At 40.0% G+C, this 27,978-nt stretch overlaps 1 protein-coding gene across 1 annotated transcript in view; it reads right to left on the bottom strand.

Annotated features, from left to right (window-relative positions):
• LOC129463763 (UDP-glucose:glycoprotein glucosyltransferase 2-like) overlaps positions 1–9,430 on the bottom strand; it is a 142,415-nt gene extending 132,985 nt beyond the window's left edge. The window contains 1 exon segment of the mRNA XM_063619093.1: positions 9,167–9,430. Coding sequence (XP_063475163.1) covers positions 9,167–9,324 — 158 coding nt within the window. The 5' untranslated portion in view covers positions 9,325–9,430.
• Positions 9,431–27,978: the final 18,548 nt, after the last annotated feature.

The raw sequence follows: 27,978 nt of genomic DNA, 5'->3' as shown, positions 1-27,978 counted from the left end.
CACCTTCAAGCTAAGGACAACCTGAAGCCTGGGGGCTGGGCTACCTCTTCCACGGACTGCAGTGAGAACTTACGGTGTTTTTGTCCCAGCCTATCCAAGGCCTCCCATGGACCAATCAGCACCCCCCCCCCCCCCGCCCCACCTTCCCCCGTCTGAAGCCCATAAAAACCCCAGACTCAGCCAAACTCAGGCAGCTAATGAGATGACCTGCCTGTGGATAGGAACTACGCATTCCAGGTGTCCTCTCCCAGACATCGGGATGACCTGACTGCAGGTGGAAGCTAGCCACTCCATGTCTCCTCTCTGCTGAGGGCTGCAGACTCAACAGAATGACCTGCCTGTGAAAAGGAGCTACCCACTCCAGGTCTCCTCTCTAGTGACAGCTGTGCTCATCAGGACCACCTGCCAGCAGAAAGGAGCTACCAACTTCAGTTCTCCTGAGAGCTGTACCGTCTCTCAATAAAGCACCTCTTTGCCTTGCTCACCTTCCAGTTGTCTACATGCCTCATTCTTCCTGAACATGCAACAAGAACTTGGAACTCACCAAATGGCAGGACTGAAAGAGCTGTAACACAAACAGGGCTGAAATACGTACCCCACTCACCACATTGCAGGCAATGAAAAGGAGAGAAGAGCTGCAGCCCTTTGGGGAGCCCAGACCTACAGGCTCCCTGAGACACAGCTGTGACACTCTCTTTAGGGCTGTGTGGTTCCTGGTATCTCCAAACTTCCAGGTGCCACTGCATTCCACCACAGTGCCTGCAGTGGAAGCCACCTGCAGTATGCCTGGTTGAGCCACAGTCTTGTACAAAGCTGGTGCCTGTGCCAGTACCTGGAGCTGCCCACCCCACTGCACCTGCCACTCTTGGCTGTGCGCAGTGGCCAGACCCTGTGCTTGCTCACACACTCACTGCCACCCTGCACCTGGCTCGCCCTTGGCAGGTGTGGGATCCAGGCCAGTAACACAAGCCGAGCACAGCCTGCCAGGCCGAGTGGACAAAATGAGCACAGCAGGCCCCAGCAAAACTCGGGCAAAGGTGCTACCAGCCATACAGGTTTCCGACTGGCAAAGCCAAAACCCTTATCACGGGATCCTTATCCTGTGACAAAACTACCATTGACATTCTTCACAGAATTAGAAAATATGAAAAAGAGCCCAAATAGCCAAGACAATCCGAAGCAAAAAGAACAAAGCTGGAGGCATCATGCTACGTAACTTCAAACTATACTACAAGGTTACAGTAACCAATACAGCATGCTACTTGTACAAGGACATACACATAGATCAACAGAACAGAATAGAAAACTCAGAAATAAGACTGCACACCTACAAGCATCTGATCTTTGACAAACCTGACAAAAACAAGCAATGAAAGGATTCTCTATTTAATAAATGGTTCTGGGAGAACTGGCTAGCCATATGCAGAAAACTGAAACTGGACCCCTTCCTTACACCTTATACAAAAATTAACTCAAGATGAATTAGAGACTTAAATGTAAGACCTAAAATTATAAAAACCCTATAAGAAAATCTAAGCAATACAATTCAGGACATAGACACAAGCAACAATTTCATGACGAAAATGCCAAGAGCAATTGCAACAAAAGCAAAAACTGACAAATGGGATCTATTTAAACTAAAGACTTTCTGCACAACAAAAACTGTCACCAGAGTGAACAGACAACCTACAGAATGGGAGAAAATTTCTGCAATGTATCCATCTGACAAAGGTCTCATATGCAAAGTCTATAAGGAACTTCAACAAATTTACAAGAAAAAAACAAACGACCCCATTAAAAAGTGGGCCAAGGAAATGAATAGACACATCAAAATAAAACATTCATGCGGCCAACAAACATGAAAAAAAGCTCCACGTCACTGATCATTAGAGAAACGCAAATCAAAACCACAATGAGATACCATCTCACACCAGTCAGAATGGTGATTATTAAGAAGTCAAGAAACAACAGATGCTGGCAAGGCTGTGGAGAAAAAAACGCTTTTACACTGTTGGTGGGAATGTAAATTAGTTCAACCATTGTAGAAGACAGTGTGGCAATTCGTCAACGATCTAGAGGCAGAAATACCATTTGACCCAGCAATCCCATTACTGGGTGTATACCCAAAGGAATATAAATCATATTATGAACATACATGCACACATATGTCCACTGCAGCACTATTTACAATAGCAAAGACATGGAATCAACCTATATCCCCATCAATGAGAAATTGAATAAAGAAAATGTGGTATATATACACTACAGAATACTATGCAGCCATAAAAATGAACAAGGTCATGTCCTTTGCAGAAACATGGATGGAGCTGGAAGCCATTATCTTTAGCAAACTAACGCAGAGACAGAAAACCAAACACTGCATGTTTTCACTTACAAGTGGGAGCTGAATGATGAGAACACATGGACACATAGCGGGTAACGACACATACTGGAGTCTGTTGGAAAGGTGCAAGGGGACGGAGAGCATCAAGAAGAAAGTTAATGGATGCTGGGCTTCATACCTAGGTGATAGTTTGATCTGTGCGGCAAACCACAATGGCACACATTTACCTATGTGACAAACCCGCACATCCCGCATGTGTACCTTGGAACTTGAAAGTTCAAGTTAAAAAAAAAAAGTATTCACTTAAAGTTATTCCCCCAATACATCACTGCTCTAAGCACTTTTGGAACTCTTCTGGAATCTCAGAGGCCATTTACTGGTAACTCATTATTAATCACTGAGGAGCAAACATCCTTGAGACCATCTAAACCACTTCTGCACCTGGTAAAAGGTAAGATATTACCTTTGAACAACGTTTTTGTTTGTTTAAGACAGCATCTCCCCTTGTCACACCGGCTGGAGTGCAGTGGTGCAAACATGGCTTACTTGAGCCTGGGAAGTCTCAAGCGATCCTCCCACTGCAGCCGCTCAAGTAGCTGGGACTACAGGCACATGCCACCATGCCCAGTTCACTCTTTTGGACAAAGTTTTTCTAAAGGTAACAAACTGGCATTTCTAATTGTTCACTTGCCTTATAAAATATATGGCTCAAAATAAGTGTATTTCTTCAAAAAATTCTGCCCAGAGAAAACAGTTATTTCTACAAAGAGTGTTTTTATACGCACTAAAGAGTTTGACAGTAATTATAAGTGGAATTTCAAAAATATTTTCAGTCAGATCAACACAAGTAGAATAACTGCAGTTCAGATGTACAAATTAAGGTATGCATATTGTAAAATGCTAGCCTCTTCAGCCTATAACCACCTCTAGCCAGAGTCTTGCTCTGTCGCCCAGGCTGGAGTGCAGTGGCGCAATCTTGACTCCCTGCAACCTTCACCTCCTTGGTTCAAACAATTCTCCTGCCTCAGCCTCCTGAGTAGCTAGGATTATAGGCATGTGCCACCACACGTGGCTATTTTTTGTATTTTTAGTAGAGACAGGGTTTCACCATGTTGGCTAGGCTGGTCTCGAATTCCTGACCTCATGATCTGCCCGCCTCGGCCTCCCCAAGTGCTGGGATTACAGGCCTGAGCCACTGCGTTTGGTTGCAAATTTTATTATATTATAAATTTCTTTACATAAGGGACACACCTTATTCATCTTTGTTTCCTACATAGGACTATACTCAAGTTATGCACTCAAATTTCCAGGATGAACTGAAAAATATCTGTGTGTGTGTGTGTGTGTGTGTGTGTGTGTGTATGCATTTATAGATTTTGGTTGGGAAGCTCAATTTTTGGATTTAAAGCATTATTCTTAGAAATCTCCCTTACTTGTTCCCACATTATTTTCCTTAAGTTCCTATCTGCTCAGCTCCTTCAACCTATTCAATGCTCTTCAATTCTTCTACTTCCACACTTACTCTTCTCAACCTCTTTGATTTTCCTACAATTTTAAGAGAAACATAAACAAATTGAAGGAAAGCAGAATAATGAACTATATAAAATAAATTTTTTGAAGTGCAGTGGTTGAAGAAACTACAGGCTTTTGGCCCGCTATTCTCACACAATGTGTCACACACAGAAACAGATTTGGTTCTGAAAGAGAGGATCAGTAGATAAAAGGTATAGAGAGAAAGATTTTAGTTTATATAATAAAGGACCTCCTACAATTTTGATTTGTTCACAACAAAACAATAAGGCACATGAGGTAACACTGAGCATCTTCTCTGGATTTTCCAAGGACAAATTAGTTTCCACAAGTAAGGTATATTGTAGAGGTAATTCTGATGGTGGCTTAAAGTATACCTTTCCCTATAAAAAGTACCTTTTGTTGAATTAGCATTATTGAGTACCTAACTTTTGTGCACTGTGCCTTGGCAAAATAAACATGAATAAAAAGCAGTTTTGTCTCTGAAGCTCACCTTTTAACAACAGAGATTAGCATATATGATACCTTACAATAAAGATTATTACAGAAATACTGGCCAACTGTTATGAGAGAATAATAGAAAGTTATTAATTTTGTCATGGGAAAGTATCAGGCAAGATAGAATAATATGGTATGCCCACAAGTAAGGTATCAATGAGGAAGACTCTAACAGAATGATATATTACTATCCTAGGGCTACCACACCACTACCCAAGGATCCTCTACACATCTTTCCTGGATAACACCATGTTTATACCGGGCTTCTGCTGAGATAGTTGAGTGGATTCATGAATCACAGGTCTAACCTATTCAGCAAGAGAAATTTATTCTCTCATAGCTCTGGAGACCAAAAGTCTGAAGTCAAGGTTTGAGCAGAGTTAATGCAAAAGATTCTAAAAGCTGCCCTTTTTTTGTTGGGGCCATCATTCAAGCCACCCTCTAGCCCCCAAAATCCACCTCCCCTACATAAAATATATTTCCCCATGCCAACAACCTCCAAAAACTCAACCAATTACAGCATCAATTCTAAGTCCAAAATCTCATGTAAATATCATCAACTTCATTTACAAATTTTATCATCTAAATCATGCATGGGTGAGACTCTGGGTATGATCCATCCTGGGGTAAAATTCTCCCCTGTCTACCTGTGAAACTAGAAAACAAGTTATGTTTCCAAAATGCAATGGTGAGACAGGCATAGGATGGACACTCTAATTCCCAAAGGAAAAAAACAGAAGGAATAAAGGGGTCACTGGTCACAGGCAAGTTCAAAATCCAGCGGGGCAAATTTCCATTATGTTTCAAAGCCTGAGAATAACTCTCTGTGGCCTGATGCTTCACCCTCTGTGCTGCCTGCCATGGTTCTGCCTGCAGAGTTATTCTTTCTTTCTTGAAAGGGCAGCACAATGTTTACAGCCAAGTAGCTCTATTAGTCCATTTCCTGCCTATAGAATTTTGGAAGTCCAACAGCCTTCTTTCGTTTCGTCTTGTCTGTCTCTTTTGGTCCAAGCTGATAGTGTTTCTAATACATTCCATAAAACTTTGTAATACAGACTATTGTATATTTCACCAAGAGCCACATCATTACACGGATCCTCCCCAGATCCTTCCTGGATATCCCCATCTTCTTTATACCAAGCTTCTGGGGAGATGATTGAGGGGACCCATGAATCACATGCTTAACCTGTTCAGCAAAAGGTTGTCCTGCCAGGTTCCTGTCTTTCTCTCCAGAGCACACATTCCCAACACTGAGTTTCCTAGTTGTAGCACCCTTTACAATCTGGATAGGCTGAGAACCTCCAAAATCATCAAGTGTTGGTTCCTTTTTCCTTACCTGTTCCTTTTTAAATTTATCTCTTTCTTCTCTCATTTTAATATAAGCAGCGAGGAGAAACCAAGCAGCACTTTAAACACTTTGCTTGGAAATCTTCTCAGCTCATATCCAAGTTCACCACTTTCGAGATGTTTTCCACAAACTGTAGAAACCAAGTCAGCCAGTATCGCATCACTACATAACAAGGGTTACCTTTCTTCTAGATTCCAATATAGTGTCTCTCATTTCCTTCCAAGCCATGGCCAGAACAGACTTCAATGTTCATATTTCTACTGGAATTCTCTTCAGGATGATATAAGTATTCTCTATGATGAGAGAAGTTTTTTCAACTATGCCCTTTAATCTCTTCTAAGCCCTCAGCAGAATCACCCTTAATGTCCAGACTTCTGCAGTCTCCTCAAGGCAGAATCTATCTATAGAGATATAGACCAATGGAACAGAACAGAGCCCTTGGAAATAATACTACACATCTACAACCATCTGATCTTTGACAAACCTGACAAAAACAAGAAATGGGGAAAGGATTCCCTATTTAATAAATGGTGCTGCAAAAACTGGCTAGCCATATGTAGAAAGCTGAAACTGGATCCCTTCCTTACACCTTATACAAAAATTAATTCAAGATGGATTAAAGACTTACATGTTAGACCTAGAACCATAAAAACCCTAGAAGAAAACCTAGGCAATACCATTCACGACATAGGCATGGGCAAGGACTTCATGTCTAAATCACCAAAAGCAATGGCAACAAAAGCCAAAACTGACAAATGGGATCTAATTAAAGTAAAGAACTTCTGCACAGCAAAAGAAACTACCATCAGAGTGAACAGGCAACCTACAGAATGGGAGAAAATTTTTGCAATCTACCCATCTGACAAAGGGCTAATATCCAGAATCTACAAAGAACTTAAACAAATGTACAAGAAAAAATCAAACAACCCCATCAAAAAGTGGGCAAAGGATATGAACAGACACTTCTCAAAAGAAGACATTTATGCAACCAACAGAAACATGAAAAAATTCTCATCATCAACTGGCCATCAGAGAAATGGAAATCAAAACCACAATGAGATACCATCTCACACAAGTTAGAACGGCAATCATTAAAAAGTCAGGAAACAACAGGTGCTGGAGAGGATTTGGAGAAATAGGGACACTTTTACACTGTTAGTGGGACTGTAAACTAGTTCAACCATTGTGGAAGACAGTGTGGCAATTCCTCAAGGATCTAGAACTAGAAATACCATTTGACCCAGCCATCCCATTACTGGGTATATACCCAAAGGATTATAAATCATGCTGCTATAAAGACACATGCACACGTATGTTTATTGTGGCACTATTCACAATAGCAAAGACTTGGAAGCAACCCAAATGTCCATCAATGATAGACTGGATTAAGAAAATGTGGCACATATACACCACGGAATACTATGCAGCCATAAAAAAGGATAAGTTCATGTCCTTTGTAGGGACATGGACAAAGCTGGAAACCATCATTCTCCACAAACTATCGCAAGGACAGAAAACCAAACACCACACGTTCTCACTCATAGGTGGGAACAATGAGAACACTTGGACACACAATGGGGAACATCACACACCAGGGCCTGTCGTGGGGTTGGGAGAGTGGGGGAACGGCATTAGGAGATACACCTAATGTAAATGATGAGTTAATGGGTGCAGCACATCAACATGGCACATGTATATCTACATACCTGCACGTTGTGCACATGTACCCTAGAACTTAAAGTATAATAATAAAAAAAATAGCTGGGACTTAATTGAACTAAAGAGCTTTTGCACGGCAAGAGGAATAGTCAGCAGAGTAAACAGACAACCCACAAAATGGGAGAAAATCTTCACAATCTATATATCTGACAGAGGATTAATATCCCGAATCTACAAGGAACTCAAATCAGCAGGAAAAAAAAAACAGTCCCATCAAAAAGTGGGCTAAGAACATGAATACACAATTCTCAAAAGATATATAAATGGCTAACATGAAAAAATGCTCAACATACTAATGATCAGGGAAACACAAAGCAAAACCACAATGCGATACCACCTTACTCCTGCAAGAATGGCCATAATAAAAAAATAAAAATAAATAATCGATGTTGGCATGGATGCAGCAAACAGGGGACACTTTTACACTGCTGGTGGGAATGTAAACTAGTATAACCACTATGGAAAACAGTGTGGGGAGTCCTCAAAGTACTAAGAGTAGATCTACCATTTGATCCAGCAATTCCACTACTAGGTATCTACCCAGAGGAAAAGAAGTCATATGAAAAAGATAGTTGCACATGTATGTTTATAGCAGCACAATTCACAAGTGCAAAAATGTGGAACCAATCCAAATATCCATCAATCAACAAGTGGATAAACTGTGGCATATATATCATGGAATACTATTCAGCCATAAAAAGGAATCAATTAATGGCATTCACAGCAACCTGGATGAGAGTAGAGACTATTATTGTAAGTGAAGTAAGTCAGGAATGGAAAACCAAATATAGTATGTTCTCACTGATATGTGGGAACTAAGCTATGAGGATGCAAAGGCATAAGAATGACACAATGGACTTTGGGGACTCGCGGGAAAGGTTGGGAAGGGAGTGAGGGATAAAAGACTACAAATTGGGTGCAGTGTATATACTGATGGGGTAATGGGTGTACCAAAATCTCAGAAATCACCACTAAAGAACTTACGTAACCAAACACCACCTGTTCCCCAATAAACTATAGAAATGAAAAAAAATTAACTGTTTTAGCATCAAATACATGCAACTTATGTGGAGTGATGGAGTCTCTTTTTAGGGACACACACTGTTGCTGTGGTGAACAGCCATTAAGTCATTGGTGTAAAACTTCATTTTTGTTAAGAGAAAGAACTTTCTAATTTTACTCAACTAGAATACTAAGGGGCAAAATGCAATAGCTACAAGTTTTGTTCTGCGGAGTAAATGATAGGTCATGAACTAATTCCGCTGGAAGAGATTCAGGAAAAATATTACCTTGCTGGAAGCTGCCCTCCCCGCAGGAAGCTGCCCTCCCCACAGCAAGCCTAGGAGCTGATGGTATGATGTCATCATTACGAAACTAGGTACTTTAAGCACTGTCTGAACAGAACTGCCTACCCCAGTGGAAGCTCTTGCGTTAAGTGCCACGTGTAAATGCTAATACATCCCAACATATTAAAGCAGAGCAGGGAAGCCTTAAAAACTGTAGGTAAAGTAAGACTGAGGGGGAAAGGAACTGCAAGTGAGTGCTGCACGGGAACCGAGAAGCCGCCCCGGGTCGGGAAGGAAGGAGGTGGTGATGCTCAGGGCCAGAGCGAAGGCGTCTGGAGAAGCCGGGTGGGAGCCAGACACCCGCTGCCGGCACGAAGAAAGCGCGGCTGAGAGTGGCAGCGCGCCCACACCCGCCCGGACGAGGGCCCGGCCTGCACCCACCTTGCCTCCAGCAGCAGCGGGGTCTCGGGCCACTTCTCGGCCAAGTGGGCCGTCACCGACTTGGACGCGGCGACCGTCCCGGCGCCGAGCCGCGAAAGCCACAGCGCCGTGGAGCCTAGGAGCAGCCGCACCACGTTCGTGGCTTTCGCTGGCGCCATGGCACGGAGAGAAAAGCGCGAGTCCCTCGGACCCGGTACCCACAGTCTGTGGCCGCCACGCTTCGGCCGGTTCTTCCAGGCGCGCGGCTGCCCACTTCCGGTGGGGGGAGCGCGAGTCCGTTACTGGGTGCCGGGTCCAGGCCGGCGCATGCGTGTCCCGCTCCGGCGCGGTTTAGTGGGTGCGGCCTGGGGAGCCCTCGCCAGCCGGACGCTGGGCCACGTCCGAGCCGCCGGGGCGGCGCCGGGTTGCTGAGCGGCGTCACAGATGCTCCTGCGGGTCCATTCCCGGGACTTTGGGTTCTCGGACAGAGGCCTTGAGACACGGGGCGGGAAGCTGGCTCCCCACACCGAACTAGGGCTGGCTGGAGTGGCCAAAATCTGGAAGCAAAGTCAGGACCACTTGCATATTGTCCACCTTTTACATAGGAGGAAAATAAGGCCTGTAAAAGTTGAAGTCCCCACCTCACGCAGTTCTCAAGTGTTACTACAGGTTGGAATCACCTGGGAGAGCTTTTAGAAGGCCGCCGCCAAGGCCACGCCCCGTACCTGAGAATCTCGGGAGGGGGGGGTGAGATGCGGCATCAATAGTATTAGTTAAAATCCGCAGGTGATTCCAGTGTCCAATCATGTTAGGAAACCCGTGACTTACGGGTGGCTCTCAAACTTTAACCACTTGCTTGTTAAAACACTGCAGAGTGGTGGGCCTCCCCACAGTGTTTCGGATTCAGTAGATCCCTTGTGGGGGCCGAGAACCTGCATTTTATTTCTCCCAAGTTCGCAGATAATACTAGTGGCTAGAAATCACGCTGGAGTCTTTTCCACTGGAAGGTGTGGTCCAGGGTAGGCATCAGCTGTGAGCCCAACGGAAATGCAGAAGCTCAGGCCCCGCCCCAGACCTAATGAAGCAAGATCTCCAATTTAACGGGAACCACAGGTGATTCCTATGCACAGTAAAGGTGGAGAAGAGTGATTTAGAGGATTACATTTAAAAGTGCACAGAAAAGTGCCAATAAGCCTAAGCATGGTGGCTCACGCCTGTAGTCCCAGCACTTTGGAACGTCGAGGCGGGAAGATAGTTTAAGCCTAGGAGGTCGAGGCTGCAGAGAGCGGTGATTGCGCCACTGCCCTCCAACTGGGCGATAGAGGGAGCCCCTGTCTCAAAAAAAAAAAAAAAAAAAAAAAAAAAAAAAGGCTAATAAGTGATAGTTGTTTTGTCAGAGTAAAATATATGGTAAAATAGTTTAGGGGATGCACGGATTTTTCTCTCCTGTTACTCCTTTGCTCTGTAGGGAAGCTGGATCTCTTGAAGTTGCGGAAACATAGTCATTCCCTGTTTTCGTTTCGTTTGCTTAGTCAGTACCCTTAGAAAACCCTATTCCGCTAAGCAATTCTACGAATTTCCAGAATAATTTCTCACTTCCAAAGTTTAGCCTTCATTTCCTGATTTATCCTACTTGGTATGATCTATCCTTACTTTAAATTTCCTCTTTATTGTAACTGCCATATAGCACTTAAGTTCTCACTTTAATACTTGAGTACGGTACTTACTTATTTCTCCTCTGAGAGATGGTATATTCCCCCAGAACTCATGCCTTGTTCATCTTTGGCATCCCTTGCAGTACCTAGCACAATACTTCACATTCACATGTTATTTGGGGGCTCCATGAAGATTGAAGAACCCTTGCTTTATAGAAAGAAGATAGAAAGCTAAGGCAAATGCGCTTCATTTCTATCCATAGCGTAAACGAGAAAAATACATTACGAATCTTTCACAATTATTTGCTTTAATTAACTCCCCATTTCCACTCATATTTAGACCGAAATTTTTATTGAGATTGTGGGATTAAGGAAATAAAATATTGACAGTGAATGTCTTAAATGTCAGCATATCCAACGGGCTGCAAATCTTTAAGAAATAATTGGCCATATAAAAGGCACATTAAATAGACTATTAAAGGACACTAATAAAATGTATATTAGTAAAAATTTCAGTATATGTGAGTTCAGAATAGTGAGAATGCTCATTTCTCTTTTAAAGAGAATAAAATTAATCTAATCCAGGCCATCTATGTATATATTTGTTATACATTTTATCTTACATGGTGTTCTCCTAAAAATCTTAATTTGAAACATTCCTCAGAATAATGATCCCCAAGCTTGTTTCCCCATCTACACAGCAAAAGGATACGACAATGTGATATTTAAGGTTCCTTCTATATGTGATTCCTATGTGCAGATAAAAAAAACTAAAATGCAAAAATTGAGTAAATTAGCAAAGTCCACTCAAGTCAGTGGAGTAGCAAAGCATTTTAAAATCCACTATCAATAACCCTTTGGCACAGATTGGCCTTGAACTAGGGACCTAACTCTACCTAAGTTTTTTTAGCAAAATACAATACAAAAGTTATTCACTGCAGGATAAAAGGAATGAAAATTGATGAAGGTAGCAGTTTCTATCATATGTGGAAGAAGTGATTAATGAGTGCTTTATAATAAGAATATTGTGTTTAACAGAATAAATCATCTTGAATTTAATGATATGTATTTAATAATAATGGCATGACGTGAGTATAAAGTTACTGCCAAATTATTGCGTTATATACTAAAATTTTAATTTTCTAAGCCTACATAAAATCCAATGGGTGAAATCATTTTTAAAAGTATTATTCTGTAGGTTTTCCAGATTTCCCTTATAAGAAAGACCCTATTCTCCTATTCTCATTTTATTATTAAAAGATCTTTTGTCCTGGCGTGGTAGCTCATGCTTGTAATCCCAGCACTTTGGGAGGCCGAGGCAGGTGGATCGCGTGTGGTCAGGAGTTTGAGACCAGCCTAGCCAACATGGTGAAACCTCATGTCTACTAAAAATACGAAAATTAGCCAGGTGTGATGACAGGTGCCTGTAGTCCCAGCTACTCGGGAGGCTGAGGCAGGAGAATCACTTGAGCCCAGGATGCAGAGGTTGCAGTGAGCCGAGATTGCACCACTGCACTCCAGCCTGGACAACAGACGGGATTCCATCTCAAAAATAAATAAATTAAATTAAAGACCTTTTTCTTTTTTTCTTTTTTGATATAGAGTCTCTGTCGCCCAGGGTGGAGTTTTTTTTTTTTTTTTTTTTTTTTGATATAGAGTCTCTGTCGTCCAGGGTGGAGTGCGGTGGTTCTCTTGAGTAGCCAGGACCACAGGCACATGCCACCACGCCTGGCTAATTTTTTGTATTTTCTGTAGATGTTGCGTTTCACCATGTTGCCCAGGTTGGTCTTGAACTCCTGGGCTCAAGCGATCTGTGCATCCCTGCCTTTCAAAGTGCTGCGATGACAGACATGAGCCACCGTGCCTGGATATTATTTAAATATCTTAAATACACAAAAGTTTTCTACTCATTCCAGTTGGGAAAAATTTAGAGACTTATGTAATTTGTTATATCACTATTCCCTAGACAAGATTATACCAAAATCATGATCAAATGAGTGTGGTTTAGGTTTTTTGTGTTTAGTTTTAAGCTTAACTCTTTATAGCTTTTTTTAAAATTTAAGGGTCTGCAAGTTTGATATTTACAGGTTTGCATATTTTATTTAAGATAGATAATAAATGCCTCACAAATGTCTAATCCCAGTATGTTTGATGAATTTTTTTAGTGGAGCTTTTTACTACAGTGGCTTTCAAGTAGCAAATAAAGGATGTGAAATATATAATTTTTAAATTAATCATTTTGGATGATGTAAGAACTTGAGCTTTGCTATTTAACAACAACCATCTATACTTATATGGTTAAATCGAAATATTTTTAATGGTGGTAAAATACACATAAAATTTACCATTTTAACCATTTTTAAGTGTACAGCTCAATAGTGTTAAGTATATTCACGTTGTTGTGCAACCAGTCTCCAGAACTTTTTCATTTTGCAAAACTGAAACTCTGCACCCACTAAACAAAAATGCTCCATTCTCTCTCCAGCCCCTGGCAACCACCATTCTACTTGCCATTTTTATGAATTTGACTACTCTAGATACTCATATAAGGAGAATCATACAGTATTTGTCCTTTTATGGCCATCTTATTTCACTTGGCATTATGTCCTTAAGGTTTATCCGTGTTTGCACCATGTGTGATAATTTCCTTCCCGTTTAAGGCTGAATAATATTCCACTCTCTGTATATACAACATATTGCTTATCCAGTCATCCGTCCATGGACACTTGGGTTGCTTCCACATTTTAGCTATTGTAAATAATGTTGCTATGAACATAGGTGTACAAATACCTCCTGGGGACCTCTCTTTCAATTCTTTTGGATAATCTACCCAGAAGTAGAATTACTGGGTCACATGGTAATTCTATTTTTAATTTTTTGAGGAGCCACCATACTGTTTTCTACAGTTTACATTCCTACCAACAGGGCACAAGTGTTCCAATTTTTTCATATCCTCCCCAACACTTATTTTCTCTCTCTCTCTCTGTGTGTGTGTGTGTGTGTGTGTGTGTGCGTGTGTTTAATAGCAGCTATCCTAATGGGGGTGAGGTGACGTCTCATTGTGGTTTTGATTTGCATTTTCCTAATTGGTCAAAGTATTTTTGAAACACAAGTTTTGGAACTCATTTCAGAGCCAATTTCCGAGCTGCTCAAGAGAATAATTTCCATAATTGTATAAATGCAAGACAATTTCCTTTGTTCTCTGTCCATGTTTCACTGAATATATTGCTTAAAAGATTGAATTGGGCCAGCAGTATCAGTACCTCCAAAAAAGTAGCTTAAACTAGTAAGAGACTCCATTTTCTTTCTCATAAACCTGGAAATAAGCAGTCTAGAGCTTCTATGGCAGCTAACGGTGTCCAATCGTTTGTGTCTATCTGCCATTTTTGATGTGTGGATTTTAATTCATCATCACAGATGGCTTCTGTGTCTCCAGGTATCATTTACGTATTCCTGGCAAGTGGAAGGTGAAAGAGCAAGGGCAAAAGGCAAAACCTGGATGTCAATTGAATTGGTTATATTTAGTAAACTTTCCCAGAAGCCCTATCAAATAACTGCCCCTGGTGGCGTATTAATCAGTTCTCAACCAGTTCTCTGCCCTATGGTCATTCTTTGCACAATGAGAGGCTGAGAAATGTAATTTTATAGCTGGGCATACTTTCTCCTCAAGAAAATTAGAGTTCTGTTACTATGGAATTGGGGAGTGAAGTGTGTTATATAGACCCCTGGCTGTGTTTGCTAAACCCATGTATTCTTTCTACTTTCCACATCTCATTTTGAGGCAATAGGTTGGCCTGGAAATCAGGAATAGTAAAATTCTAGAAGTCAGAGGACAATTTGTAGAACAATATTAGGAAACAGATTGTCTACTGTTAGGAAGTATCTTCGAGCCTAATGTAAGTACAATAATATGGGTTTCATTGGTTGAAGAAAGCAAATGCTGATCATTTGAAAGTCAAATTGCAATACAAGTGCCTTTATTTCAAAAATACTATAATTCAAATGCAACAGAATATAAAAATTTAGGGTTGAATTATTGTCTTGAATCTGTTATATTTGCAGCTGGAAGTGCTAAAAATCACTTTGTCTAAAATTAGTTGTATCAAGTATCATGAGCCAAGAAAATTTATGTCATTTGTGTAATTTTGGTTTAAAAATCCTCTTGACCTGGCAACTGATCTTAATATAATCAAATAATAACTTGTTTCATTTCAAAAGTCAAAATTTGATTATTCTTGCCTAGCTGAAGAAAGACCAGAGAAATTCATTCTTCCCATTTACTTATTCATCTGCTTCTGAGTTCATATTTCAGCTCTAGAATTAAGAAGGGAAGATTCTGGAAAAGAGAGAAAGAAGCATGGAGGCTTCTTTCAAATGGAGAATTTATTTTTTTATTTTATGTACTATGTCAGATGGAGATATTGAGGTATAGGCAGAGAAATGGAGAGAAAGTGCAACCAAGTTTTACAATGTTAGCAGACTTGGTAAACCTTTTTATTTATTTTCACTTTTGTCTCCATTCCACTTTAGACTCAGTATAGTTCTTTATTCTCTTTTTTCTTCTCATTTCCTTTCTACGAGTCATCTGATATCATTTATTTTTAATTTAGTGTGAATGTATTTCAGAACCTAAGCTGGAGTTGCCAGAGTACTATTTGAAAGAGCTCTGTGTTCTGTTCAAAGGTCATTCAGTACTCCCACTTGTAGCTACACTGGAAGAAAGAGGGACCTGGAGCATGACCTAAGAGAGCACAGGTTACTCTGCTTAACAATAGAATCCTGTTTTATCTGTGCTTGTCTTCTACACTCTTACCTGTAGTTCAAACTTCTTTCCTCACATCAACACCTTTAGCTCAGCAGCCTGGCTTCCTCCTCCCAAGCTGGAGCATCACCCATTTACACTAGCCTTGTGGTCTTACACCCCAGATATTTTTTTATTTTCTATCATTTGGCATCCAGAACATCTGGGACTGAACCTTCTAAGGAGAGGTGGGCTGCATATGGACACACTTCTCAGAAACATCCCAGAGGAAGCTACGAAATAGGCAAACAGGAATCAGAGGCTACATATGACTGGGTAGAGAACAAAATGTCCTGAAATTTGACTACTGGGGAGCTGGGTTCAGGACTTATGCATTTTAGTGCATCGTATTAATATCTTAATATGTGGATATAATAAAGATTAAACTGCAAATGTGGGCACTTCATAGATACTAAAAATCAACAAAGAGACGATAAAAACTAAGAACAATTGCACTGATTGAGATGAACTTCTCGTTGTTTTTTTAATTCCTTGTAAATGCATCACAGGAAGTATATGCAAAACTATATTAAATAAAATAATATGTATAAAATGCCTTGTACATGCCAAGTGTATGAAAGGCACTCAAAACTGCAAATATAGGCCGGGCGTGGTGGCCGTCTGGGAGCAATTGGGAGGCCAAGGTGAGAGGACTGCTTGAGCCCAGGAGTTCCAGACCAGCCTGGGCAACATAGTGAGACACCATCTCTACACATAGTAATAATAATAATAATAATAATAATAGTAATAATTAGTTTGGTGTGGTTGCAAGCACCTGTAGTTCCAGCAACTTGTGAGGCTGAGGTGGGAGAATGGGGTTTATGACCTCACTGAGCTTATGAGGTCAAGGCTTGAGTGAGCCGTGACTGCGACACTGAACTTCAGCCTGGGTGAGAGAGTGAGACGCTGTCTCAAAAAAAAAAACAAAACTGCAAATATATAATTATATATTATCATATAATTATAATTATATATGCATTATATAATAAGTATTTGATGAAACTATTAATAGGTGTTTTATAAGATTAAGGTTCATATTGTTATAACTTTAGTGTCCGTGTAGCAGAGTTTTCTATTCATAAATTTTCCAAACTTGTGGGAACACATTGGTGTGGTTTTTTTTTTATTAAATCCTACTGATAATTATAAACCATATCTTCATCTAAAATTTATGTTCCAAGTTCCTATAATTCAAAATGTCAGAATAATTTCTGCCATTGATTCTGAAGGTGTCTCTTTCCTACCAGTTTCTCGGCTGTTTTGTCTGGATGCATATTTAAGCATTTGGCTTTCATTTTTATCTCTAATTCATTCAGGCTGGAAGAGTTGAACAGTAATACCAGCTGGCATAGAGTTGAGCCTGTATCAGCATATTGATGTTCCTGCATCAGCATATTGACGCTAGTGACACCAAAATGTTTCTCTGTCTCACTAAACTGCCTCACATAGGCATTAAACAAGTGTGGTGACAAAAGAGAGCTGACCGTAATCATCCCCAGAATGGATGAACCATTGCCCATTGGAAGAGAAAACGTTTCACAGTGAGTTGGTGCATTATCACAATGACATGAAACAAATCAATATATCCCAACTCTCAATAATAAATAAGAGTAAGTATATGACATTCTGCTAGTAGTTGATGATTAACTGTTGAGACTGTGACACTTTTGGTTCTGAATGTAATTAAAAACAAAAGTCACCATGATAAAGATGCTTGGAAAAAACTGCAGCCGCTGCTCAATCCTGATGTGAAGACTAACTAGCTGATCAAGTATTTTTTTTAATTTAATTAACTTTTTAGTGAAAGAAAAACATACATACAGAAAAGTTCCCACATCATACTTGCACAGCTCAATGAATTTTTTACACAGGTATAACATTTGTGTAACCTCTACCCAGCTAAATGAATAGTACATATTGGTAGCACTTCTCTTGCCTCCTAACAGTCATTACTCACATCTTTCTCCCCAAAGCTAATTCATTAGCTTTCATTCATTCATTGACTAACCAGAGTTCTCACATAATCAATTAATTTTATTTGTATCGTGAATCATAATTCTGTGCTACTTTTGAGAGTGGTTTAAAGTGGGGAGTGCACTACCAGACACATGTGATAGATTATTCTACAGCAATATGAAGAAGAAGCTTGAGCCCCAAAGACCAGGTAAGAGATGATTAAAATAGTGTGGGTAAGACAAGGTGAGGAGTCAACAAAGAACTAGCAATAGGATTTGTAAAGAAGAAACAACAAAGAGCCTGAATAGCCAAAGGAATCCTGAGCAAAAAGAACAAAGCTAGAGGCATCATATTACCTGACTTTAAAATTACCTGATATTACAACGCTGTAGAAACCAAATCAGCATGGCACTGATATAAAAATGGACACTTAGACCAATGGAACAGAACAGAGAACCAAGATATAAAGCCACATATGTACAGCCAATTAATCTTTGATAAAGCCAACACAAATTTACATTGGGGAAAGGACACCCACTTCAATAAATGGTGCTGGGAAAACTGGATAGTCACATTCAGAAGAATAAAACTGGAACCCTATATCTTACCATATATAAAAATCAACTCAAAATAGATTAAAGACTTAAATGTAAGACCCAAAACTATAAAAATATTAAAAGAAAATAAGCCAGGCAAAAAAGGCAAATATCACATGTTCTCACTTATATGTGGGAGCTAAAAAATTTCAACACATGGAGGCAGAGTGTGAAAAAATAGGTAACAGAGACTGGGAAGGGTGAGCAGGGGAAGGAGAAAGGATGAAGAGAAGCAGGTTAAAGGGTGCAAACATATAGTAAGACAAAAGGAATACATTCTATGTCTGATAGCAGAGTAGGGTGCCTATAGTTAACAAAACTATAAAATCTATTGTATTTGAGTGATGGATACCCTGAATTTCCTAAACTTGATCACTACATGTTATATACATGTAACATATTTTCTCATGTACCCCATAAACTTGCACAAATAAAAAAAATACATAAAAAGAAGAAACAAACATGCATGTCTGATTTGTATAGAGCATGAGGGATCCAGGCTGACTTAAAGGTTTCTAGCTGTGACAACTACATGGGTGTAGTTCCATTCACTGAAAGAATGGAGCAGGTTTTAGGGGTAAAAAGGTGAGTTCAGCGTTGAACATACTGAGTTTGAGGTGCAAGGTGGCATGGAGATGGGTTATTTAAGATATTAGGAAGTCAGAATGTAAAATATTTATGGATTGAATATCTGGGGGAAGAGCTCAGTAAATAAATAAAGGTGCGAGTGATGGTCCTCAGGACTCTGGCTTGGGCAAGTTGGTGAAGGATACAGGCATTCACTGAGCTAGGGGAACTGATAAGTTTTGGGCATACTAAGTTTGAGGCATCTGTTGGGGGCCATCCAAATAGGAATAGGTTATGGATAACTGGATATATGAGTCTGCGCTCAAAACATGGATTTTTTTGGAGAATATAAAGTAAAATGAGATGTTTAAAGGCACTCTGGAAAGTATGGCCTGCTCCAGCTATTAGTTGCTATTCTTTTTGTTGACTCAGTTTGAAAAAGCCCTGATAGTGATATCCAACTAGTTCATTATTAATTGCTGGAAAAGAAACATCATTTGTGGTTTTGTGGAGGTAAAAGAAGACATCAACACTTTGCCACTGATGACAATGGCATCATGCCAGTCTTAGAAATCATTTCAGATAGCATTCATCAGAAACCATTCACCTAAATTTTAACTGTGAGGCAATTCACTTTTGTAGGAAAGAAATGTTAATTTATTTTTTAAAATTGGTTACTATCAATTGTGGCACTAAAAAAATGCTTTTAATTGCATAAATAATTGGTGAGAACTGAGGTATGAAACCAAGGCAAGATAGGAGGGACAGAAACTTGAACATAAATGATAAACTGGACAAGAGAAATCAATGATTCATTCAATCAGTTGTAATGCATATTCATCAGGCACTACACTAAGTATTGGGGATGCCAAATATAAATATATCTCTTCTTTTGGGGTCCCTATTGATGAATATGGGGACAAATGTACAATAATTATTGTGGAAAAAATGTTAATTTTGATAATGAAGATATAAGAAACACCCAATAGCAGAATAGGGGAAAGGAGTACTTAATACTCTCGGTAAGGAATGCTTCACAGATAAAATGGTATGAAATAAGAATTGAGGGATGAGTTGAAAATCAACTGGCAGGAAAATTGATGAGACTTCCACTAGCCAAATTTATGATAATTTGAAATAAAAGGTGATGGTACTTAATTATGGCACATTGAATTAATAATACGCACAGATCCATAGTAATAGTTATGAAAGAAATAAAGAAAGAGGGGGTAGGGTGCAGTGGTTCATGCCTATAATCTCAGCACTCTGGGAGGCGGAGGTGAGAGGATCTTCTCAGCTTAGAAGTTTGAGACCAGACTGGGCAACATGGTATGACCCTGTCTCTATAAAAAAATTTGAAATTAGCCAGGCATGGTGGCATGTACATGTAGCCCGAGCTACTCAAAAATATGAGGTAAAAGGATCACTTGAACCCAGGAGTTTGAGATGATAGTGAGCCACTGCACTCCAGCCTGAGTAACAGGCTCAAAAAAAAAAAAAAGAAAAAGAAAGAAGGAAAGAAGGAAAGAAAGAAGGAAAGGAGGAAAGAAAGAAAGAAAGGAAAGAGAGAAGGAAAGAAAGGAAGGAAGGAAGGTGAATTTACATAATGAGTGTGGTTGTATTTAGCTTTTAGTTCATTTGGCACTGCTGTCACACCTGCCCTGTCACATTGTCTAGGTCCTGGATCACTCTAGATTTGGGTGTAATATGGAGCCACCTCCACTGTGTGCTACAAGGGTTCATTCATCCAACATTTAATTTGTCCCCTGCTACAAGTCCTGAGGAAGCAAGACTCAAAAAAAAAAAGAAAAAGAAAAAGAAAGAAAGAAGGAAAGAAAGAAAGAAGGAAAGAAGGAAAGAAAGAAAGAAGGAAAGAAGGAAAGAAAGAAAGGAGAGAAGGAAAGAAAGGAAGGAAGGAAGGAAGGAAGGAAGGAAGGAAGGAAGGAAGGTGCATTTACATAATGAGTGTGGTTGTATTTAGCTTTTAGTTTATTTGGCACTGCTGTCACACCTGCCCTGTCACATTGTCTAGGTCCTAGATCACTCTAGATTTGGGTGTAATATGGAGCCACCTCCACTGTGTGCCACAAGGGTTCATTCATTCATCATTTAATTTGTCCCCTGCTACAAGTCCTGAGCAAGCCAATGGGGAATCAATGATACATCAACCAACCAAGCAGTCAAACCAAATGAAAAACAAATACAAAATCCCTGCCTTTAAGGAGCACAGTTCATTCAGGGTGAAATATAAATGGCCAGTGACAAAAATGACATGATAACTGATGAAACAAATGTGCTCACAGAGCCATTTCTCCAAGACTCCACCAAAACAAGTGTCAGGAAGCCAGGAGAGAGTTAAAAGAAATCACAGGGAAGCTACCAGAATTCTGAAGAAGTTGTCCTGTCATTTCCACCAAAACAAGAAGCACCTTTTTGGAATTTTGGTCTTTGTGATTATATTAGAGTTCTCTGGAGAAACAAAACCAGTAGGACATACGATATAGATAAAGGAATTCATTATGGAAATTGGCTTATGTGACTGTGGAGACTGAGAAGTCCTGTAATCTGTAACCTGGAGAACTAGGAAAGTTGGTGGCATAATTCTTAATCTGAAGCCAAAGGCTTGATAATTTGGAGGTCTACTGGTGTAAGTTCTTGGGTCCGAAGGGCTCAGAAAGGGGAGCTCCAGTGTCCAAGGCAGAAGAAGGTTGGTGTCTCAACCCAAGAAGAGAGTGTTTTCATCCTTCCTCTGCCTTTTTGCAGTAGCTGAGCAGGCCCTCATTGGATTGGATGATGCCTGCCCACATTGGAGACAGTGATCTTCCTTACTCAGTCTGTTCATTCAAATGCCAATCTCTTCCAGAAACACCTCCATAAACATACTCAGAAAAAATGTCTTACCAGACATTGTGGCATCCCTTAAACCCCTCAAGTTGATGCATAAAATAAACGATCACAGTGATCTTAAAGGGATACTATCTCAGGAATAAGATAGTGTACTAAGCAGTCCTTTTCATGCTCATGCTTCCTGTTTTACCAGTCCAGACTCTTGATGCCTCCCTGCTCTCCCTGTCCTGACATCAGAACTTCTTGGACCTTAGACCAGTGTCAATGTTGGCATGTGTAATTATGACAAGGTCATTTTAAGGCCCTCTGAGTTACCTTATATTGTTAGAGCCCATGCCAGACTCCAAATCTGTGTTCATCGTGCTACCATAATGTGCTTAACATATCAACAGAGAGTAATCTCTCTTAACAGACACCTTCAGACTTTCTGTTCTTACTGTAGGAGACAGTTCTCTCCTTAACTTTCTGTAGATGGCTCTCTCATGCCATGTATAAATGGAACCTACATCAGACTCGAGCAAAAACAAACAGTAACATCATTCTCCATTTGCTGCTATTAAATGCACCACTGCAATTTCTGGGTATAGAATTTTCAGGAAGTTTAGGAAAGACGTTGCCTAAGTTCTGGTATTATATTCAGCTTTAACCAAATTGGGAATGAAGCTCATACCCCTATTAAAGTCAAATCCTTATGTATTTCCAATGCAGTGAAGCAAAACACAAAAACTCAGTAATAGCTAAAACCAAACATTATCAGGCAATCAGTATATTTGATTCAGGCTTTTGGAAATACAATAAATCACACTCTGATTATAGCATTTCAAATTGGTAGACTAAAGAGTCTCTAATGAATTAAATACTTTCTTCTAAAAAACATTGACTCTGTATACAACTTATCGTTTTCATGATTTTAGACAGAGAAATTAAGTGACAGTCATTTAATCACTGAATTCATACAACCACTTATATTGAGCAGAACTATGGTGAACATGTAAAAGTTACTTTTCAACAACGCAAATGAACATCTTATTTTTTTTTCCATTAGTTTGAATATGTAAAATTTTCTACTGAGGTGATTTACGTGGGGTCATAATTATAAAACATGGAAGAAACAGCTTTAGAATCAATGCAAAGTATAAAAGGCACACATGAATGGATATGCATAAAAGTATAAAAATCTGCAGCCATAAGCTATCACACATAAAATTAAAATGGATTTATTGCTTTTGGCTTTGATTTTTCTCCCTGTTATTAAATAATTATAGGGATCCCTTGAGTTCAGTTGTAATTACACATATACACATTATTATGTTTCACATATATATACTACACATATAGTCTTTAAAGCTGAACTAGTATAATAATATATATGCAAATTTAAATGTATAAAATTCAGGTAATTAAAAATTATGATTCCCTAAACAACATTAACTTACAGATAGTTATAAATCATGGCATTACATGTTAGATTTATATCACAATATGTATCTCTGGTAACGGGATTTATGGTGTATGTATGAGTTTTTAAAATTTGTTGGCCGGACACGGTGGCTCACATCTGTAATCCCAGCACTTTGGGAGGCTGAGGTAGGTAGATCATGAGATCAAGAGATCGAGACCATCCTGGTCAACATGGTAAAACCTCATCTCTACTAAAAATACAAAAATTAGCTGGGTGTGGTGGTGCATGCCTTTAGTCCCAGCTACTTGGGAGGTTGAGGCAGGAAAATCGCTTGAACCCAGGAGGCGGAGGTTGCAGTGAGCTGATATCATGCTACTGCACTCCAGCCTGAGCGGCAGAGCAAGACTCTGTCTCAAAAAAAAAAAAAAAAAAAGTTATGGATCAGGCCAATCATTCTCTGCCCAAGGTCTCCTGCTAAGCAAAATAGCCCTAGATGATTGCATAAGTGTAAGTGGCTACAGTGATATCTCATGACCCTGTTCCCTTGGCCATAGCAGAGATAAGGGATGGGTGAACACCCTACTCAAGTTTCCCTAATGTATAGACTTGTCAAGGGCCTGAATGGTGATTAGGGTTGAGAGCTTTGCACGAGAGAAGACTTGTCAACTCATTACAACAATTATATTGTCACAGTGATTTTGAATGTGAGACTCAGAAACGGCTGTAGCATGTTAATAGGGGAACATTGCAACAGAGATTCATAAAATCTTGTTCTCTGAGGTGGTAGCTAGGTAAGCCAGTTGCCAGAACTGGTTCTAAACACTCTTCCAGGTCAATCTCTATTATGGATAAAACTGTATTCCCCCAAAAGACATGCTGAAGTTCTAAGCTCTGGTACCTGGTATCGTGACCTTATTTGGAAATAGGGCCTTTGCAGATGTAATCACGTTAAAATGAGGTCATTAGGATAGGCTCTTACCTAATATGACTGGTGCCCATAATTATAAGAAGGGAGAAGAACATTGTATGAGTCTGTTTTCATGCTGCTGATAAAGACATACCTGAGACTGGGCAATTTACAAAAGAAAGAGGTTTAATTAGACGTACAGTTCCACATGGCTGGGAAGGCCTCACAATCATGGCAGAAGGCAAGGAGGAGCAAGTCACATCTTACTTGGATGGCGGCAGGCAAAAAGAGAGCTTGTGCAGGAAAACTCACCCTTACAATGACCATTAGATCTCATGAGACTGATTCACTATCACGAAAACAGCATGGGAAAGACCTGCCCCCATGATTCAATTACCTCCTACCAGTTCCCTCCTACAACACGTGAGAATTCAGGATGAGATTTGGGTGGGGACATAGCCAAACATATCAAATATCAAGTGAAAACACAGACCCACAGACCCACCAGAGGAGGATGCTGCATGGCGAAGGAGGCAGTGGTTAAAGTACTCCAGCTGCAAGCCAAAAGCTAGGAAGAGGCAAGGAAGGATTCCTCCCTACAGGTTTCAGGGGGAGTATGGCCTTACTGACTCCTTGATCCCTGACATCCAGCCTCCAGAACCAGAAGACAAATTTCTGTTGTTTTAGGCCGTTCAGTGTTGGTACTTTGTTATGGTGGCCCTCAGGGACAAATACACTTTCGAAGAGTCAGCTCTGCCAAGTTTCCTGTTCTCTCAAGAGGACTGGTTGCCTGACTTCTGGATTCCCATGTGCCTGAGCTTCACATTCTTCTCCTTTCCATGTGCCAGGAAATGAACTGACCCCATGTTCCTTGCAACCAAAATATCAGTATAAATTGGAACCAGGAGTGGGGCTATAAACACCAGAAGCTCACAGGAAATGAAGGACACGTGGAACTGGTTTTGGTGATGAGACAGAGAAATGGGCAGGGGAATTCCCTTCATGCCTGCAACAAAGTGCTGGTAGCCTGTACTTTGTGGTGATGGAAGAATTAATTAAGCCATAGCCTGTTGTCGCTAGATGCTGAGACAATATACTGAATATACTGACCAAAGCAAGAGTTTCAGGGCTTTTGTAACTCTGAAGATTAGGTCCAAAAGGCCTGTAGGATTGTAGGGTCAGCTAAATTCCTGACAGGTCCATATCTCCATGTGAATTTAGGACATAATTGTCAGAGTTTGGAATTATAACAATAAGAAAATCTGAGAAACAGGAGAGGTTAAGTGACTTGCTCAAGGTCACACCAATTTTATGTATATTTTGCCACAATTAAAACTACTAAAAATTTTAATAAAAGCATTCCACTTACTATGAGTCAGGCAAAAAAAAGTTAATTATTTCAACTATAAAAGGATGTATTGAGGATTATATATGTGACTGTTGAATGTTCAAATTAGAACAAGATTGGTACCAAAGGCCTCATATTCTTTTTCTTTCTCTCTCTTTTTTTTTTTTAAACATGGAGACAGGGTCTCACTCTGTTGCCCAGACTGGAGTGCAGTGGTGCAATCTCAGCTCACTGCATCCTTGACCTCCCAGGCTCAAGCCATCCTCCTGCCTTAGCCTCCCGAGTAGCTGGGATTACAGGAGCATGCCACACCCAGATAATTTTTGTATTTTTTGTAGATACGGGGTTTTGCCATGTTCCCTATGCTGTTCTCGAATTCATGAGCTCAAGTGATCCACCTGCCTCGGTGGATCATTGTATGATCCACCTCCCAAAGTGTTGAGATTACAGGCATGAGCCACCACGCCCGACCTCATATTTTTCACTGAATATTATCTGTTGGACCAGTGAAGGACTTGTCTTTATAGAAGTTTTGCTTCTTTAATGTGAGTGTTTTGCTAAAATGTCCCACTAGGGAATGGGGCAAAAATTTAGGATAATCTAATCTTTATGATCCTTACAGAATGGTTCAAATGTGGAGAGTGCCTTACTGAATCTAAAACTTTGGAAATATTCATGGCATATGGAGGGGAAATACAGTTATAAAAGATGCAATGGGGCTGGGCATGGTGGCTTATGCCTATATTCCAGTGCTTTGGGAGGCCAAGGCAGGAGGATCTCTTAAGCCAAAGAGTTTGAGGCCAGCCTTAGCAACATGCCAAAACCAGTCTCTACCAAAAAAAAAAAAAAAAAAAAAATTGGCCAGGCGTGGTGGCATATGCCTGTAGTCACAGCTAAGACTGGAAGACCACTTGAGCTCAGGAGTTTGAAGTTGCAGTGAACTGTGAGGGTGCCATTACACTCCAGCCCGGGTGACAGAGTGAGACCCTGTCTCTAAAAAAAAATAAGTAAAGGGACAGTGATCAAGTACTTATTTGCTTTTTAAGACTTTGCTCACAAGAACACACACAATTCAGCTCTGTAGTATTTACCTCAAATATGCAGTCTCAGGAGAATCTAACTTTTCTAGCATATATGTCCTTGATTCCACTCCTAGTTTTTCAATGGAAACTTCGAAACAAGGGTGGAAATCTTTAATGTTATCCCATTGTGTCTCTGAATGGTTAAATAAAATTGAACATTAAACCTAAGCCTGCTTCTTGAATGAGGAAAAGGGAAGATAAAGGGTCCTCTGGTCTTCTTTTGGCAGATTAAAAATTACACCAATCTTTAACCACCCTCTTTTCTCCTCCACACCAAGCAAGCCAACAAGCAAGCAAACACAAGCACTTGCCCAAAAAGTTCCTGTGCTGCTTTGAGCATCTTCCAACATTACACAGAAATTAATTCTACTCCAAATACAAGTTTTTCACCTTCACCAAGAAAATGCACATGTTGGGAGCATGCTAATTGATCAAGGACTGGCAGGAGAGGGGAAGGCGGAGTAGACATTTTTCATACATCAACTCTCCTTATCGTCTCAACCCTCACTGTGATATAGAGAGGGCTGTCTCCATTTTACGGAGGTGAAGATGTTTATTCACTCGGTCAAGATTACTCAGCTAGTGGCAGAGACTAGTTTTGTCTGACTCCAAGCTAGGTGCTTTCTCTAGCATATGACCTAGGCTCTCATTCTAAGAGACTGTTTGTTCATGGATTAAGTGATTTTTGCTTAAAATTTTCCATAACAATCTTGTTTTCTTCAGACCTTGCAACAGCTCAGATCCCTTTTCTTAGGTTAGTACATGCACACACTCACGTCATAAAAGTGATAAAAGTCAGCTAATTGGTGATTCCCAAGTTTCCTAGGTATCTTTGATAGGCTTGATAAGTCGACCTCTGCCAACGAATGCTTCTTTAGGCAGAGCAACTGGATGAGAAATATTTTAAAACAATGTTGATAACCAACAATGATAAGACTTCCATTGAAGCTGTCTAAATTTTAATATTTTATGTATATGTATATAATGCACATTCTTTGAATTTGGAAAACCCTATTTCCAAGTGAATGTGTAGATTCTTTAATAAGCTGGTCTTAGAAAAAAAGAATAGACCATTATTTAATTCACAAATATAATTTAAACTTTACTATTTTAGTTCTACAATTTCCAACTTCTCTTTTGCTTATTAATCAAAAACTGTTCTCTTTCTTGGCTTGGAGGAGATGATGCTAACAAAATGTAATGCAATTGTTTAGAAGTAATTTTCTGCAGAGATCTAGGAAGCTTAAGTAGTTGAGCTTCCTCTTACTTTTTGCCCCCTGGGTCTTACATTAGTTCTGCACTGACTTGTCTGTGTATTTGTAAGAGTAAACGATTAGGGAGGAGAGGCTCCAGGGGACTGTTCTTGGCAGTAGCAGGTTGCATTTAACTACCTTCTGCTTGCATGCACCTGATGATGTTGGTTATTAACAGAGTTTTTAGGAATCAACGACTACAATATCTCTTTGCTTAATAGGTGTACACAAAGGAAAAAGAAAGATGTAATAACACTTACCTGCAGGTGCATTCTACGGTCTTAATCCAAGAAACAGAATTTTGTAGTGTTGTTGACAGCTGTTTTACTTCTTCCATGTTTTTATTGCACAAGTTGAGCCATGAATATTCAAAATATAGTCTGCCTGACTGTGCTACCCATGGGAAAAATCAACAAGAA

This window comes from Symphalangus syndactylus, chromosome 15, assembly GCF_028878055.3.
Source record: "Symphalangus syndactylus isolate Jambi chromosome 15, NHGRI_mSymSyn1-v2.1_pri, whole genome shotgun sequence".
Lineage (NCBI taxonomy): Eukaryota > Metazoa > Chordata > Mammalia > Primates > Hylobatidae > Symphalangus > Symphalangus syndactylus.
The sequence above is the reverse complement of the archived record's forward strand: the minus strand, read 5'-3'. Positions and strand labels throughout refer to the sequence as shown.